This window comes from Azolla caroliniana, unplaced genomic scaffold (assembly GCF_043228905.1).
Source record: "Azolla caroliniana isolate FFs.n. ecotype wild unplaced genomic scaffold, voAzoCaro1.0.p SCAF_16, whole genome shotgun sequence".
NCBI lineage: Eukaryota > Viridiplantae > Streptophyta > Polypodiopsida > Salviniales > Salviniaceae > Azolla > Azolla caroliniana.
Genome location: NW_028230451.1, coordinates 4,377,236 through 4,390,552, shown reverse-complemented (window position 1 = coordinate 4,390,552; position 13,317 = coordinate 4,377,236). Strand labels below are relative to the sequence as shown.

Genomic DNA, 13,317 nt, shown 5'->3' with positions numbered 1-13,317 from the left:
ATCCCACTTCTGTATTCATAATGTATTCCATGTCTCTGTTTTGGAACCTCACCATATATCTGAAATCCCCAATCGACGTCCTTCTCCTCCACTACCAATCCAACTCTCGACTAGAGAAGAATATGAGGTCGACCAAATTTTCGACTCTCGTCTCTTCCATCGCCAACTTCAATACCTTGTCCTCTGGAAAGGGTACCCGATCTCCGAAGGAACATGGACCCGACACACCATCTCAAGCATGCCCCAGACATAGTTCAAGCATTTCATGAACGCTATCCACAGAAACTGGCCGCGGGTCCTAGGAGGCGGCCTTAGAGGGAGGATAATGTCATAGACAGGATGCCACATGGAATTGTGGGGGTTGAACCCATGATCTTGTCTTATTGGGCAACCTTACCAGCTGAGCTACATCCATCTATGCATTATTTGTATTGTATAAGATTCAACTTATACATTGTAGATTCATCACTAGAACTTTCAAGAACCTTCTAGAGAATGCATCTTCATGCACTCTCTAGAAGTTTTCTAGCTTTCATTCATACCTCCACATTCTTGTATAAATACTCAGGTGCACCTTGTTTACAATCAAGGTGAATAACACTAGTTACGAAATCATAATTCAGTTCTTGTTCTTCTATCTTTTTTCTTTTTTTTAACGAAATTACCTTACCTTAGCCTAGTGGTAAGTTGTTAACACTACAAGCACTGTGTCGTAGGTTTGAAACCCAATTTCCTCAACTCTCTATTATATACTTCATATATATCTCTTAATTCACTAGATGCCACTTTGGAATGTAGGGGTTGAATTCATGACCACCTGGTCTCCATTGGGCAATCTTACCAACTGAGCTACATCCATCTAGGATTCTATCTATTCTCTCTCTCTCTCTCTCTTTTGCTTGTTCTCTTGTCTATGCTCTCTCTCCCACCATCTCTTAGTATTGAGCCTCGTCTACTTGTCCGTGACAATCTTGTTCTCTTGCTTATGCTCTCCCTCCCTCTCTGTTAGTATTTAGCCTCAATCACCTGTTTGTGACACTCATCATTAGTGATCTAGTTCGGAGTTCGAGGACTCCCGTGGTTTTTCCCTTTCAAGTTTTCCACGTAAAACACCTTGTGTCTCTGTCCTTATCTTTTTGCTTTCTCACTTATCTGTCTGTGTACTAGCTTTCTTGTTCTTTGCACTTGAACATTCAAAGTAGAACCGGTTATGGCCGGTCATGATCCTAACAAATATGCCTATGGGGAAAAGTGTGGAACCATTCGATCTCAAGCAAGAGTTAATCTCTAGTGGACCGCACATTACTTGGCCACAACTTCTTCAACAATAAAAAAGGAATGGGGATGTATATCGACTATACAACAAAGTATAAAGACATTACATTGTATGAGGATTGTGCAAGTGAAAGATCAAAAGGATATTCGACCCACTATTTTGGTATAGGATGCCTTAGTAGATAGTGGTATTAGAATTGATCCTACATCTAATGTCATAGTGAGTAAGATTGGAAGACCTATGCCGGACCTTGTTGTCGGCTGCCGGAGTGTCTAGAACCGGTGTGTGTAAGGTCGCTGCAGCACCACTTGCCGTCTTCCCGACCTCCGCGTCGGCCTCCTCGGCTGGTCGTGTTCACCTGCCAACACCGATCTCTCCTATAGGACTCACGCCAACACTCGGGCCGACAGACGGTTTGGTGTGAGGATCTCCGTAGACCGCCCGTTCGCAACTCTTTGCCTTCGTCCCCTCGCCGCCACCGATCGTCACTCTAGGTCTCACGCCGGCTTTTGGGCCGACCGCCGGAGTCTCTGGAACCGGTGTGAAGGATCCTCCTCGGGCTTGTCGTATCTCTGACCCTTATCCAGGGTCTTCCTTCTTTCGCAAGTCGAGAGGGTGGCTTGCTCCACACCCTTTCCCGTGGTACCGATGAACCGTGTTCCCGGCCTCTTCGTAGGCCTGCTCTCTTCCTCCCTCCCGGAATGGTTATCCGGAAGTCCGCTCCGCCTGGCTCTCGTTTGGGTCCGTCCGTCATTCTCTGGATTGCCGGGTCCCGTTCTCCTATCGCCACCGTCCCTTCCTATAGGACTCACGCCAGCACTCGGGCCGACAGCCGGATTGGTTGTAAGGAACTCCGTAGGACCAGTCTTCGTTCTCCTCTTCATCCTCTGTACTTCTCCCGAACTCGTCGTCGCCCTCCTTGCTGCGTTCTCGCCTCCATCTTCGATCTCTTTTGGTCTCATGTTGCCACGTCGGCCAAACTACCGAAGTCTCCGAACAGGATGTGGGGTAACCGATTTCGCAACATCTTTCAGCGACTCGTTCGGGCCACCGACCCTTTTAGTGGTGTCGGTGGAAAGCACCCGCTCTATGATCAATCAAGCCTCGCCTGGGCTTGATTCTCCAATGTCCGGGGTGTCGGCTTTGATGCCAACCTTGCCGGACTCGTTCCGAACCCTTGATCACCTTCTTCCCGATTCCCAACCTTCGCCCGGCCGGTCTTTCTCCCCATGTAAAAGAGGGCGGCTCATTCCGCACCCTCTTCCATATCAGCACCTTCATGCCGATTCTGGCCCCTGTCGAATAATCCGCGATCGGATCGCGCCCCACCCGAATCGGAGTGCCGCCCGGGTCGGTCCCCGGTCAGATTGTTTCATGGTCTCTTCGTCGACCTTCTTGTGAGTCATTATCCATCCAACTTCGCTGGCATCGTGCCAAGACTCCTCGATACTGTCGGTCTCACATGGGCGTAAGGGCCCGAATGTCGAGTTCTCCGGAATCGGTTCCGAGGGCTCTTGTCCGCTCCTTCCCCGTATCGTCTCGTCGGGGATTCTCGGTTTCTCGCCACTGCCTTCCTCCTCTTGGGACTCACGTGGGCACTCGGGCTCGACTGCCATCGTCTCGGGAGCAAGTGTGGGAAGACGCGTAGAATCGTCCGTCCTATTTACGCCCTTATCCGTAGCCACCGGCTCCTTGTGGTCGGTGGTTGACTCCTTACCGATCGCGCAAGCCCTGCCTGGGCTTGCTTTTCCAATGTCCGGGGTTTCGGGATGACGTGCCCGAAACCACCGGTCCCAACGTTCCGATTCTACGATCGGTATCTCAGCCTCGTCCTCGGCCATTCTAGCTCCGTAAGTCGAGAGGGCGTTTTGTTCCGCACCCTCTCTTGTGGTACCGTCGTACCAATCTTCTGCCATCTTGTGGGGCAAGTCCGTCTCCTCAGTGTCGGCTCGCGGTTTCGATCTTTCCTCTTCCTCGAGCATTGCCTCGAGAGCTGCGTACGCCTCTGCAATCCTGGCCCCGACGCTGACCCTTGCCGACTCTCTTTGCCGTTTGGCCTCTTCCCGCTGTGATGGCATGCCGTTGTGCGCCTTCCTCTTAGCCTTCTCGGCTCGCTCGTCGTCTAGTCGTTGGCATACCCTTCCGACCTTCGACTAGTCCTCTATAAGGCCATTCACTCCATCCTCGTCTTCGAGCTCAAGCCCGATGGCCTCCCGTTCTGCTCGGTTGATCGACTTGACGAATAACAGGACTTTGTCTGCCCCCACCAAACCTTGTTCCCACTCCGAGAGCTGAGCAAGCCGTCGCTCGAACTCTTGGAACGCCTTCATTGCGCCCTAGTGGGTCTTCGCCGATGCAACCCACTGGTCGAAGTCGCGTCGTCCCCGGCTCTTTCGCTGTCCTCCATATGCCTGCAGGAGCGCCTCTTCAAAGGCCTCCCACGAACTATGAGATTCTTGGAGCTCCTTCACTTCCGCGTGCATGCGGACGACGACGACCCAACAGAAGAACTCCAGCCTCAACTCCTCGTCTACGTCTCGCTCCTCCATCTCTGCGTTGTAGGCTTCCAAGTAGAATGGGACTTTGTCCGCGTTGAACCAGCTAACTCTTTCGACCACGCATTCGACATCTTGCTGCACCGTCTCTCTTCTTGCTGTTGCTCGTCCAAACTCCCTCACCGCTTCGACAAAAAGTTGCACGAAATCTTCTTCTTCCAACTCCATCCTCCCTTGCCGCCCTTCACGTCGGGTTCAACAAAGATGTCGCGTTGTTACGCGTGTGCGTGGAGAAGGGTGGGACCACAGGGGTCTCGGACTAGGGACAAAAGGGGGTGCCGAGAAACCGACTCCGGACGCGCTCCGAAGGCAACCGAACACGCGCGAGAGAGAGAGACAAAGGAGAGGGAGAGCGTGCGCGCGACACCGACTCTTATGCACGGGAAGCAAGGGGTTGTGCTTCTGACACCACCAAATACACCGATATGCACAAACAGACGCAAATATGTATATTACAAGGGAAAGAATACATCCCCGGCTTCGAGCTGGACCAAGGTAGGTTACGCTACAACAGCAGTCTGCCGCCAAGCCGCCGTCGGGGAGCTCTCGGGCTCGTTGCGCCGAGCGGGGTCTTGAACAGGAGGCCAAGCAGAAGCAAACCTACAACAGGGAGAGATACAACCCCGGACGCGAGCCGGGTACGCTCAGAAGAAGAGGAGTTAACCTAACATCTTTCCCGCCATAGTTGCCGCCTGAGTTCTCGAGAAGGAGAAGAAGGAGAAGAAGGAAAGAATGTCACTAACCCTAGAAAAGAAGCACAAAATGGTATACGCTTACGACTCAAAATGGGCAACCCTTTCACAAGACGCGCTCCCTTGCTTTTATAGAACAAGGAGGGAGATGCTTTACAATGTGGGATAAATCCCTTATACATGGGATCCTCTGTCCCGAGTTAACTCCTATTATTCACATGTTTTTACAAGGGTAAGTGCACATGGTGCACACCACCGATTCTCCCGATATTCTTCGATTCCGCCTAGGGACGGTTTTCTCCACGACAACGTGAATGAAAAATTGATGGGTGTTCCTTACCATCTACTTTCGTTTAATCCTAACAAGTTGTATTTTATTAGGATTCCTAGCGATTCCGGCTTCATGCAGGCGAGTTGCATCCTGCAATCCGAACTAAGACTACGTCAAAGAAACTTAGTTTATGCATATACATCCGCAATATCCACACACATTTGTTCCCATTCACTTGTATCAAAACATTGTAATAGAAGACTTGCAGGAGCGATTCACGTTTTTCACTCACGAGTTGCGACGCGCCGGAAGAGTCACTGGAGGAGTAGCGAAGGTGCAGGCGCCAACTCAACTGGCGGAATGCTTTCAAAACCAATTTACTCGAGTGGGACAGAGGGGAGTGGAATTTCGGTTGTTACTGGGTATATTAGGTATCTATCAGATAACTGGAAGTTTTGAAATTTGTGAACTATGTCAACGATTCGAAAATAACACAAAGTGTTTCGATTTCTCTTCCATATAAATGCAGAATCCGAAGCCGTGACTACAACAATAATGAGATATTCCAGAGCACCGGCTTCTGGGGGAATGTTCTCTGACTCCTCCTCTATCCATATCGATGTCGAAAGGATCGGCGCTGCCCAACACGTCCGACTGATCGTTTCGTTGGCATCTCGCATTCACGATATTTAAATATACCTTTAAAGCTATCATCTAATTCTAAATTCTTAGACATTGGATGTTGCTAGCGTATTCGGCGGCTCTCTTAATATTCTAGAACTGCTTAACGAACCCAACATGCCGCTTTCGCTGCACTGGGCTCTACCATCAACCGCTCTCCCACTTAAGTTGGGATAAGCACCCAACTCTCTAGCGAATTGAGCTCTTTGATACGTAGGAGGATGTTTCTATTTGACCCGAAACTGATTGATCTAGTATTTCCCTCGCCGAGGATATCTCCAGAAGTTTCCTGAATAATAGCTCCCCGAGTTGCTGAAAAGGGCTTCGCTGTTCTGGCTAACAGTCAATTCTCTAGCTTGGGCATGTCATTTGATCCATGTAGCTATTCCAGAATCTAGGGGTGGACAAATACTAGAAAATCTGCAAAACTTTGATGATATCGAGTTTAAAGTCTAAATTAACTTTAAACTTCTGGCATTAACCAATCAACAAGAGTTTGAGACAAAAAAATATCATTTATAAGATCTAAATGAAAAAAGGAAAAAAAATAAATATAGAATTATATATATATATATATTCCTTTTTTTGCACCTATACATCCATCATTTCACAATGAAAGGGAATGTAAAGACAAAATTGAAAAAGCTATCGATTGCTAATACTTGTGGAAGGTTTTTTTTTTTTTTTTTTTTTTTTTTTCAAAAAAAAAAGATACTACATTAGTATTAGAAAACCGCCATAAGGCTAAACATACAAGCTATACCGATCCCCTATATTTTTCTAAAGTCTAACCATTGGCTTGAATAAGCACTTTGGTGTTGAGTAGAACCACTCCACCTTACCAAAATACCGTCTATAAAATATACCTATGTCCCAAATGGCATGAAACTCCACCCGCCTAAGCTCCGCTTGATGCGTATTACCTTTTATACCATCCAAAATCCCTCTAAGATTATGTACAATCTCTATCCAAATTCCGGAGATTATTTGAGCAGGTCTTTCAGTCATATTTTGAAATACCTTCAAACATCGAGCCTTCCAAATATACCAAATTGTAATACTGCTTACCAATTGCCATATTTGAGGTTTATCAGTTTGTATTTGTATGTAAACAAAAACTAAACAAATCATGTTCCATAGATGTACAGATTAACCTACCATCATCCTGTACATCAAAAGTCATGCATTCTTGTTCCCCAATATAGGCTTTCACTCCAATTAAAACATCCAATGGAGTAAATAAACCCATCCACTTGTGTGTAGTATATCCAATTTGCATGTGAACATTAACAAGGGCATTCTGGATCGCAGAATACATTATCTTCCCACCCCTTATATTACTAATTAATAGCATTTGCTGATCTATAGATTTAGACAAAAAAGTTATCCATGCACCTATAGACTGTGCTGGCCCACGATCTAATTCTGCCCATGCACATTTAGTACGCTTTCCCAACATTTGTCCTCTTAGGTCAGTCAACCATGAATTCCAAATCAGCGGTTGCCTACAGAATTCAGATTCTGTTTTTGGCAATGTCTTAACTAAATCACGAGAAATATCTTTCCATGCTTTAAGAACACATCGAGCAAATCTATCTTCCCAATTTGTAGCAATAGCCAATTTATTATGTTCCATAAAAGCCCATCTAGCACTAGGCGTCCAATCTCCACCCGTCTTGGGACAAAACCTTTGCAATTCATAAAACAACAATTGTTTCCAAGGTTCCGATCCTGGCAATAATCCTCGAATCACCAATTTTGCCATTAAAGCTTTCGATTGTTGTAATGGATCTACAATCCCTAATCCTCCTTGATCCAATGGCTTAACAATTGTGGACCAAGAGACTTTTGCCCTAGCATGGCTTCCATCATTACCAGACCACAAATAATTTCGAATCAATCTTTGCAATTGTCCCATACATGATCTCGAAAAACTCCAACATGACATAATATACCAGAGACTAGACAACAAAACATGATTAACGACTATCACTCTACCCGCAAATGATAGTTTAGCTTTACTCCAAAACATAAGTTTTTTCCTAATTTTCAATAACAAAGAAGCAACCTGAATTTCTGAAGAAATATTCAACCCTACTTGACATCCCAAATATCTAACTGAAGTGCCCTCGGGAACCCATCTGAAATCTGGATGAGGACTCCATTGTGGAGTTGTGGAATCGGACGACACCCAAAAACCCACTGATTTATTCCAATTAATTGCTGCACCTGCAGCTATACAAAATGTTTGCATTGCTGTGTACATTTTCTGCAGATTATTATTGTGACAATCCAGATACAAACTTGTGTCATCAGCAAATTCTACATCAACCACATTTGTCCCATCAATGGGCATTGCTATTCCTTTTAATCCAACATCTTCAGCAGTCAAAAACAAACTCATTGCTTCAGCAAAAAACAGAAATAGATATGGTGCAAGTGGACAGCCTTGTCTTACACTTCGGGAAATTTGAAACTCATCACCTTTAACCCCTCCAGCCAAAACAGAACTGCATGCTGAATTATACAAAGAAGACACTCCTATCACCCATTTCTCCGGAAAACCCAATCTTACAAGAGTACCCTGAAGGAATTCCCAATCAACACGATCATATGCTTTTTCAAAGTCAAGTAACAAAATCACTAAATTCTCTTTTTTCTTCCTAGCCAAGGCAATGGCTTCCCAAAAAAAGAACAAATTATCCAGTATACTTCTTTCCTGAATAAAACCTGTTTGGGTGATATGAATCAAATCATGCAAAAAAGGTTGCACTCTCAAAGTCAATGTTTTTGCAAAGACTTTATATATTGTATTTAACAAAGTTATTGGTCTCCATTTTCTAATATCATCTGATATACCTTCACCCTTAGGTATTAAATAAATCAAACCAACTGCCATACTACGAGGCATATACCCAGTGTCAAGTTTTTTTTTTTTTTTTTTTTTTTTTTTTTTTAGTGCACCAGAAAGCAAGTCGAGCAAAGTAGAAAAATCGGAAGTAACAAGAATAAGGATAGATCCTTCAGATCGGCTTCCATCAAGATTATTGATAATTCACAATACATAGTTACTATCGTCCAACTAATATCATTCTATATTTCTATTTTTGTTCGCTACACTGCTCCGATTTAACATGAGTTTGCGCCTAGTAAGAGGGTTCATGCGGGCTCCGCATGAATGAACCGCTTCATCGGTCGAGGTGGCCCAATCAACCAGTTCAGCAGATAACGCATATTCACGGACCAGGAACTATGGGATCACCCTCATCATTTGATGGGTGAAGGAGGGATCATACTAGACCAAACCCGGGTGTAGCTGCACGAGCCCTTCCCGCGTGCCATAGGTGACCCACGAAGAAGAAGAATCCTAATAAGTAGGTGAGTAAAGATACGTATCTTTATGGGATAGGATTTGATGACTGCTCGATTTGGTCCTCTTAGCGGCATCTCTAGTAAGAGATGAAGCTAGGAGGTGGGCTGTCTAGTCCCTTAGCCTTCACGGAACCCATTATGCTCAGATGCATACAAAGGGTTATGGTTCCTGACGAACTTAACACCTGAGGCCAAACCTCGCCTCGAATGTAGGAGCTGCCATAAGTCACTTTATATAGAGACCTTCTTTCAGGGATCAAAAGGCCCCAGACCTAAGAGCGCACTTTCCCATATGAGCATTCGATAGTATAGGTCTGGGGAAGAGTTGCTATCTTCCGGATACCTGTTAGATATAGCAAATAACGGTTCAATCTATTTGGGATTATACCTATAAAGGACGCTGAGGTGCGAAAGCTTGGGGGGCAAATAGGATTAGATACCTTGGTAGTCCATGCCGTAAACGATGAGTGTTCGTCCTTGGTCTGCGGATTGGGGACCCAGCTAACGCGTTAAAAACTCCGCCTGGGGGCAGAAACTATCTCAAAATAAGCAATTAAAGGTGGGCCTTAACAAACAAAACGACCATGGTGGTGTGCAAGTTCCTCGTCGAGGAGGGAGGATTGTGGCTGATTGAGAGGAGTTGGACGCGCACGAAGCCATGGAGCTCTTTGACTGACTAGAGGTCAAGCTCTCGCTCACGACGGCATATAATCCGAAGGCAAACGAGAAGGTCGAATGTGGTGACGGTCCAATTGTAAAGGCCATTGTGCGAGCATGTGACAAATGAGTCGGAAATTGGCCGTGGCTGCTACCATACGCATTATGGGCCGATTGTACTACACACAGTTCGGTGAACGGACACATGCCAAATATGTCGATCGAGAGGGCGATCACATCGTAGATGGTAGTCAACTAGGAGAATGAGATGAGCTGGGAGGAGCTATTGGTGGCACGGTTCCGGCAACTTGAAAGACGGTCGGAGGATGTGGAGCAGGCGAAGGAAAGGATAAAAGAGGGGTGGATGAGGAAAAGGCTCAGTTCGACAAGACGCACCGATTGAGGTTGAAGAAGATCGAGGAAGGCAATTGGGTGCTGGTTTACGATAGTAGCCTCGACAACCAGCACCAAACGATGCAGAAGTTCGCCAGGAGGTGGTTCAGGCCGTATGTGGTAACAAGTGCCAACAACCATAGTACGTAAAATTCGTGTTCGTCAACCATATCATTCGTTTTCCTACGTTGGAAAACGAATGCGAATGATATTAAAAAATTCGTGTGTTTTTTTTTCCCTTTTTTTTTCATTTTTTCATTTTTTTTGTTTTTCCCCTCTTTTTCCCCCTTTTCCCCCTCTGCACATAACGTTACGCTCTCCTCTCCTCTCCCACCTAGCCTCGAACGATCTGCATAATGCATACCAACGACTCACGACATTCAGGTATAATTAGGTTTAATAATAGGTATTAGGGTCTAAATTTCTAAAATGAAATTTCAGAAATTTCAGAGATGAAATTCCAGAGATGAAATTTCAGAGATGAAGTGATACAATTTTGATATTTATGTTTTACAGTAATTTAGGAACTAATGGGTAGACAAAAAGGCCTGGGGTGGGAACATGTTGTAATTCAAGTAAAGAATGCAAAAGGAACGCATTTGATGAAATGCAAATATTGTAATCATGTCTTTGTTGGTGGCCCTCATCGAATTAGGGTCCATATATTGGGAATAAGAGGACAAGGAGTAGAAAAATGCACAATAGCAAGTGATATTGTGAGGACTCAGTTAAGAAATGCAATGGGTCATGGAAACGATCACTTGAATTCAAATGTACAAACCGATGTAAATGGTAATACTAGTGTTAATGCTGATGCAGATATGTCTACAGATGCCTCTATTTCTAGTTCCATTTCAATGAATAAAATGGCTACTAAAAAGCAAAAAATAGAGGCGAGTGGTTCACTCCCAATGTCTTTTGAATTGGCATTGAGGAAACAGGCTGAAGAGGTTGTTGCAAGATTTTTTTATGCAGAAGATATTGCACATCGGAAAGTGGAAAGCTCATTTTTCCCTGATATGCTTATGGCTGTTTCAAAAGCAGGTCCATCATTTAAAGCACCTTCTGCTTATCAATTGCGTAAGAAATATCTTAATGGAGAAGTTGTAAATGTTGAGTGTGATCTTATAATGTTGAAAGAGAGTTGGAAGACATATGGATGCACTATTGTTAGTGATGGTTGGTCAGACACTAGAAATAGGCCAATTATTAATGTTTTAGCTTCTTCACTACATGGCACAATGTTTTTGAAATCGATAGATACAAGTGGTCATGTCAAGACGGGCGAATACATATTTAAAATTTTGAAGGATGCTATTCTTGAAGTTGGACCATCAAATGTAGTTCAAGTTTGTATGGATAATGCTGCAAATTGTGTGGTTGCGGGACATATGATAGAAAAGGAGTGGCCATCTATTATTTACACTAGATGCACTTGCCATTGCGTTGATTTGTTGTTGCAGGATATAGCCAAATGTGCTTGGATTGATGCCATTTTGCGATCAGCTATGAAGATTAGTGGTTTCATAACTAGAAAACAATATGCTTTGGCCATGTTTCGCAAGTTTAGTGGAAAAGACTTGCTTAAGCCTTCTATGACTAGGTTTTCTTACAGTTTTATTGTGTTATCAAATTTGTTGGGTGATAAAGTATATGGTGGTTTGAGAAGAATGGTGGTTAGTGAACAATGGTGCAATTGGAATGGTGCCAAAACAAAGAAAGCGGAAGAGATGGTTTCAATTGTATTGGATGCTAACTTTTGGGTAGATGTAAAGATGATTGTGAAGGTATGCAAACCAGTTTTAAAGCTTCTTCGTTTGGCTGATAGGGAAGGTGCTACAATGGGATTGATTTATCAATTTAAACAACAAATGTTGTTGAGAATCAAGCTCAACTTGGTCTAGTGTGTGAACTCACCTTGAGAGTGAAGAGACACTCCAACGGTCAAGAGTCACCATTATGTCACCGCTTTGTATTCTAGCATTTAGTATGAGTCATAGAATCATATTCTATGACACATAACTTATGAGCTTTCACATTCCCCATGCTCCATGAGGCTTGTAGTTAATGAAGAGAGAGGGTGACTACATAAAGCACCCTCCTCTCACCTTGTATAATGTTGAGTCTTTCTCCTTTGTCAATATACTTTTACCTTGCGTATTCTCTGTGTTTCACTCACTCTCTCTCTCTCTCTCTTACACACACACATAACTCACATCACTTCCGCTTCACAAGAATCCATCTCTTGATTCTTTACATGGTATCAGAGCGATTTGGTAGGTCGATCTAGCCCATTCGCCTCATCGTGATCGTGTGTTGTGCTCTACGCCAATGACCAAGAACCGGCTCATAGCTATCGTAGCTTCGCTACATAGCTCGCATTGGAAGAGAGAAGAAGAAGAAGAAGAATTGACATAATGAATACTCAAATGGGGAGCGCTCTCCCTACTGAGAAGTTGTATCGAAACAACTTCGCATCTTGGGAGTACAAGATGCACCAATACCTTGTCGGACAAGGCTATTGGAGCTACATCAAAGGAGCACATGAAGACCGACCCGCCGAAGCGGCTCCCGGATACGCGACATGGGAGCAAGCCGCAAGCCGCATGATGTATTGTTTGGCGACATGTGTTCACGACCACATGCTCAGTTACATTCGAGAAGCCAAGACGCCGAAGGAAGTGTGGGAAAATCTACGGAAGATTTTCGCCGCCAACACGACCGCGAGGAAGCTTCAACTCCGCCAAGAGTTGAACAACATTCAACAAAGGGACATGTCCATCACGACATACACCTTGAAGATCAAGGAGCTTTGCGACTCGCTCGGCTCAATAAGTGTAAGTATAGATGATGATGAGATGGTGCAAATATGCCTCGGCGGCCTCGCACCACGGTTCGGCGCGATGCGAACCGCCGTTCTAGCACGGGAGAAATCTCCCTGCTTCTTCGAGCTCCAATCAATGCTATTGGTCGAAGAAAACCACGTGTGTACAAGGAGCAATGGGTCGGAAGGCCACATGCTCTACACGCACTCTAATGGAGGAAGAGGACGCGGACGAGCGAGAGGCCGATTCGGCCAAGGACAAGGCGGACGAGGTCCGACCTACGACAACAACTCCCAATTTCGGCCGCAAAACGGAGGCCAACGAGGAACCTTCGCAAGAAGGGGGAGCTTTCACTCCAGCCCGAGCCGTCAAAATGCAACCGAATGCGGATATTGCGGAAAGCTCGGCCACCACGAAGAAGAGTGCCGAAAGAAGATGCGTGAATCGGCTTCCACAAGCCGACAACTCACGAATTACGCACACAACTCCGACTATGAAGATCGTGGCGGAATGTATGCACACAACTCCGACCGTGGAGAATTGTACGGGCACAACTCCGAGTACGAAGATCGTGGCGGAATGTATGCGCACAACT

At 45.1% G+C, this 13,317-nt stretch overlaps 1 protein-coding gene across 1 annotated transcript; it reads left to right on the top strand.

Moving 5' to 3' along the window:
• Nucleotides 1–10,637: 10,637 nt before the first annotated feature.
• On the top strand, nt 10,638–11,801 carry LOC147853685 (uncharacterized). The gene has a single exon (XM_087332397.1). It carries the CDS (start codon nt 10,638–10,640, stop codon nt 11,799–11,801), a length of 1,164 nt encoding a protein of 387 aa, XP_087188523.1.
• The last annotated feature ends 1,516 nt before the right edge of the window (nt 11,802–13,317 follow it).

Excerpts from the sequence above, each read along its gene's own strand:
- LOC147853685 (XM_087332397.1), top strand. The coding sequence starts at position 10,638 with ATGGGTCATGGAAACGATCACTTGAATTCAAATGTACAAACCGATGTA.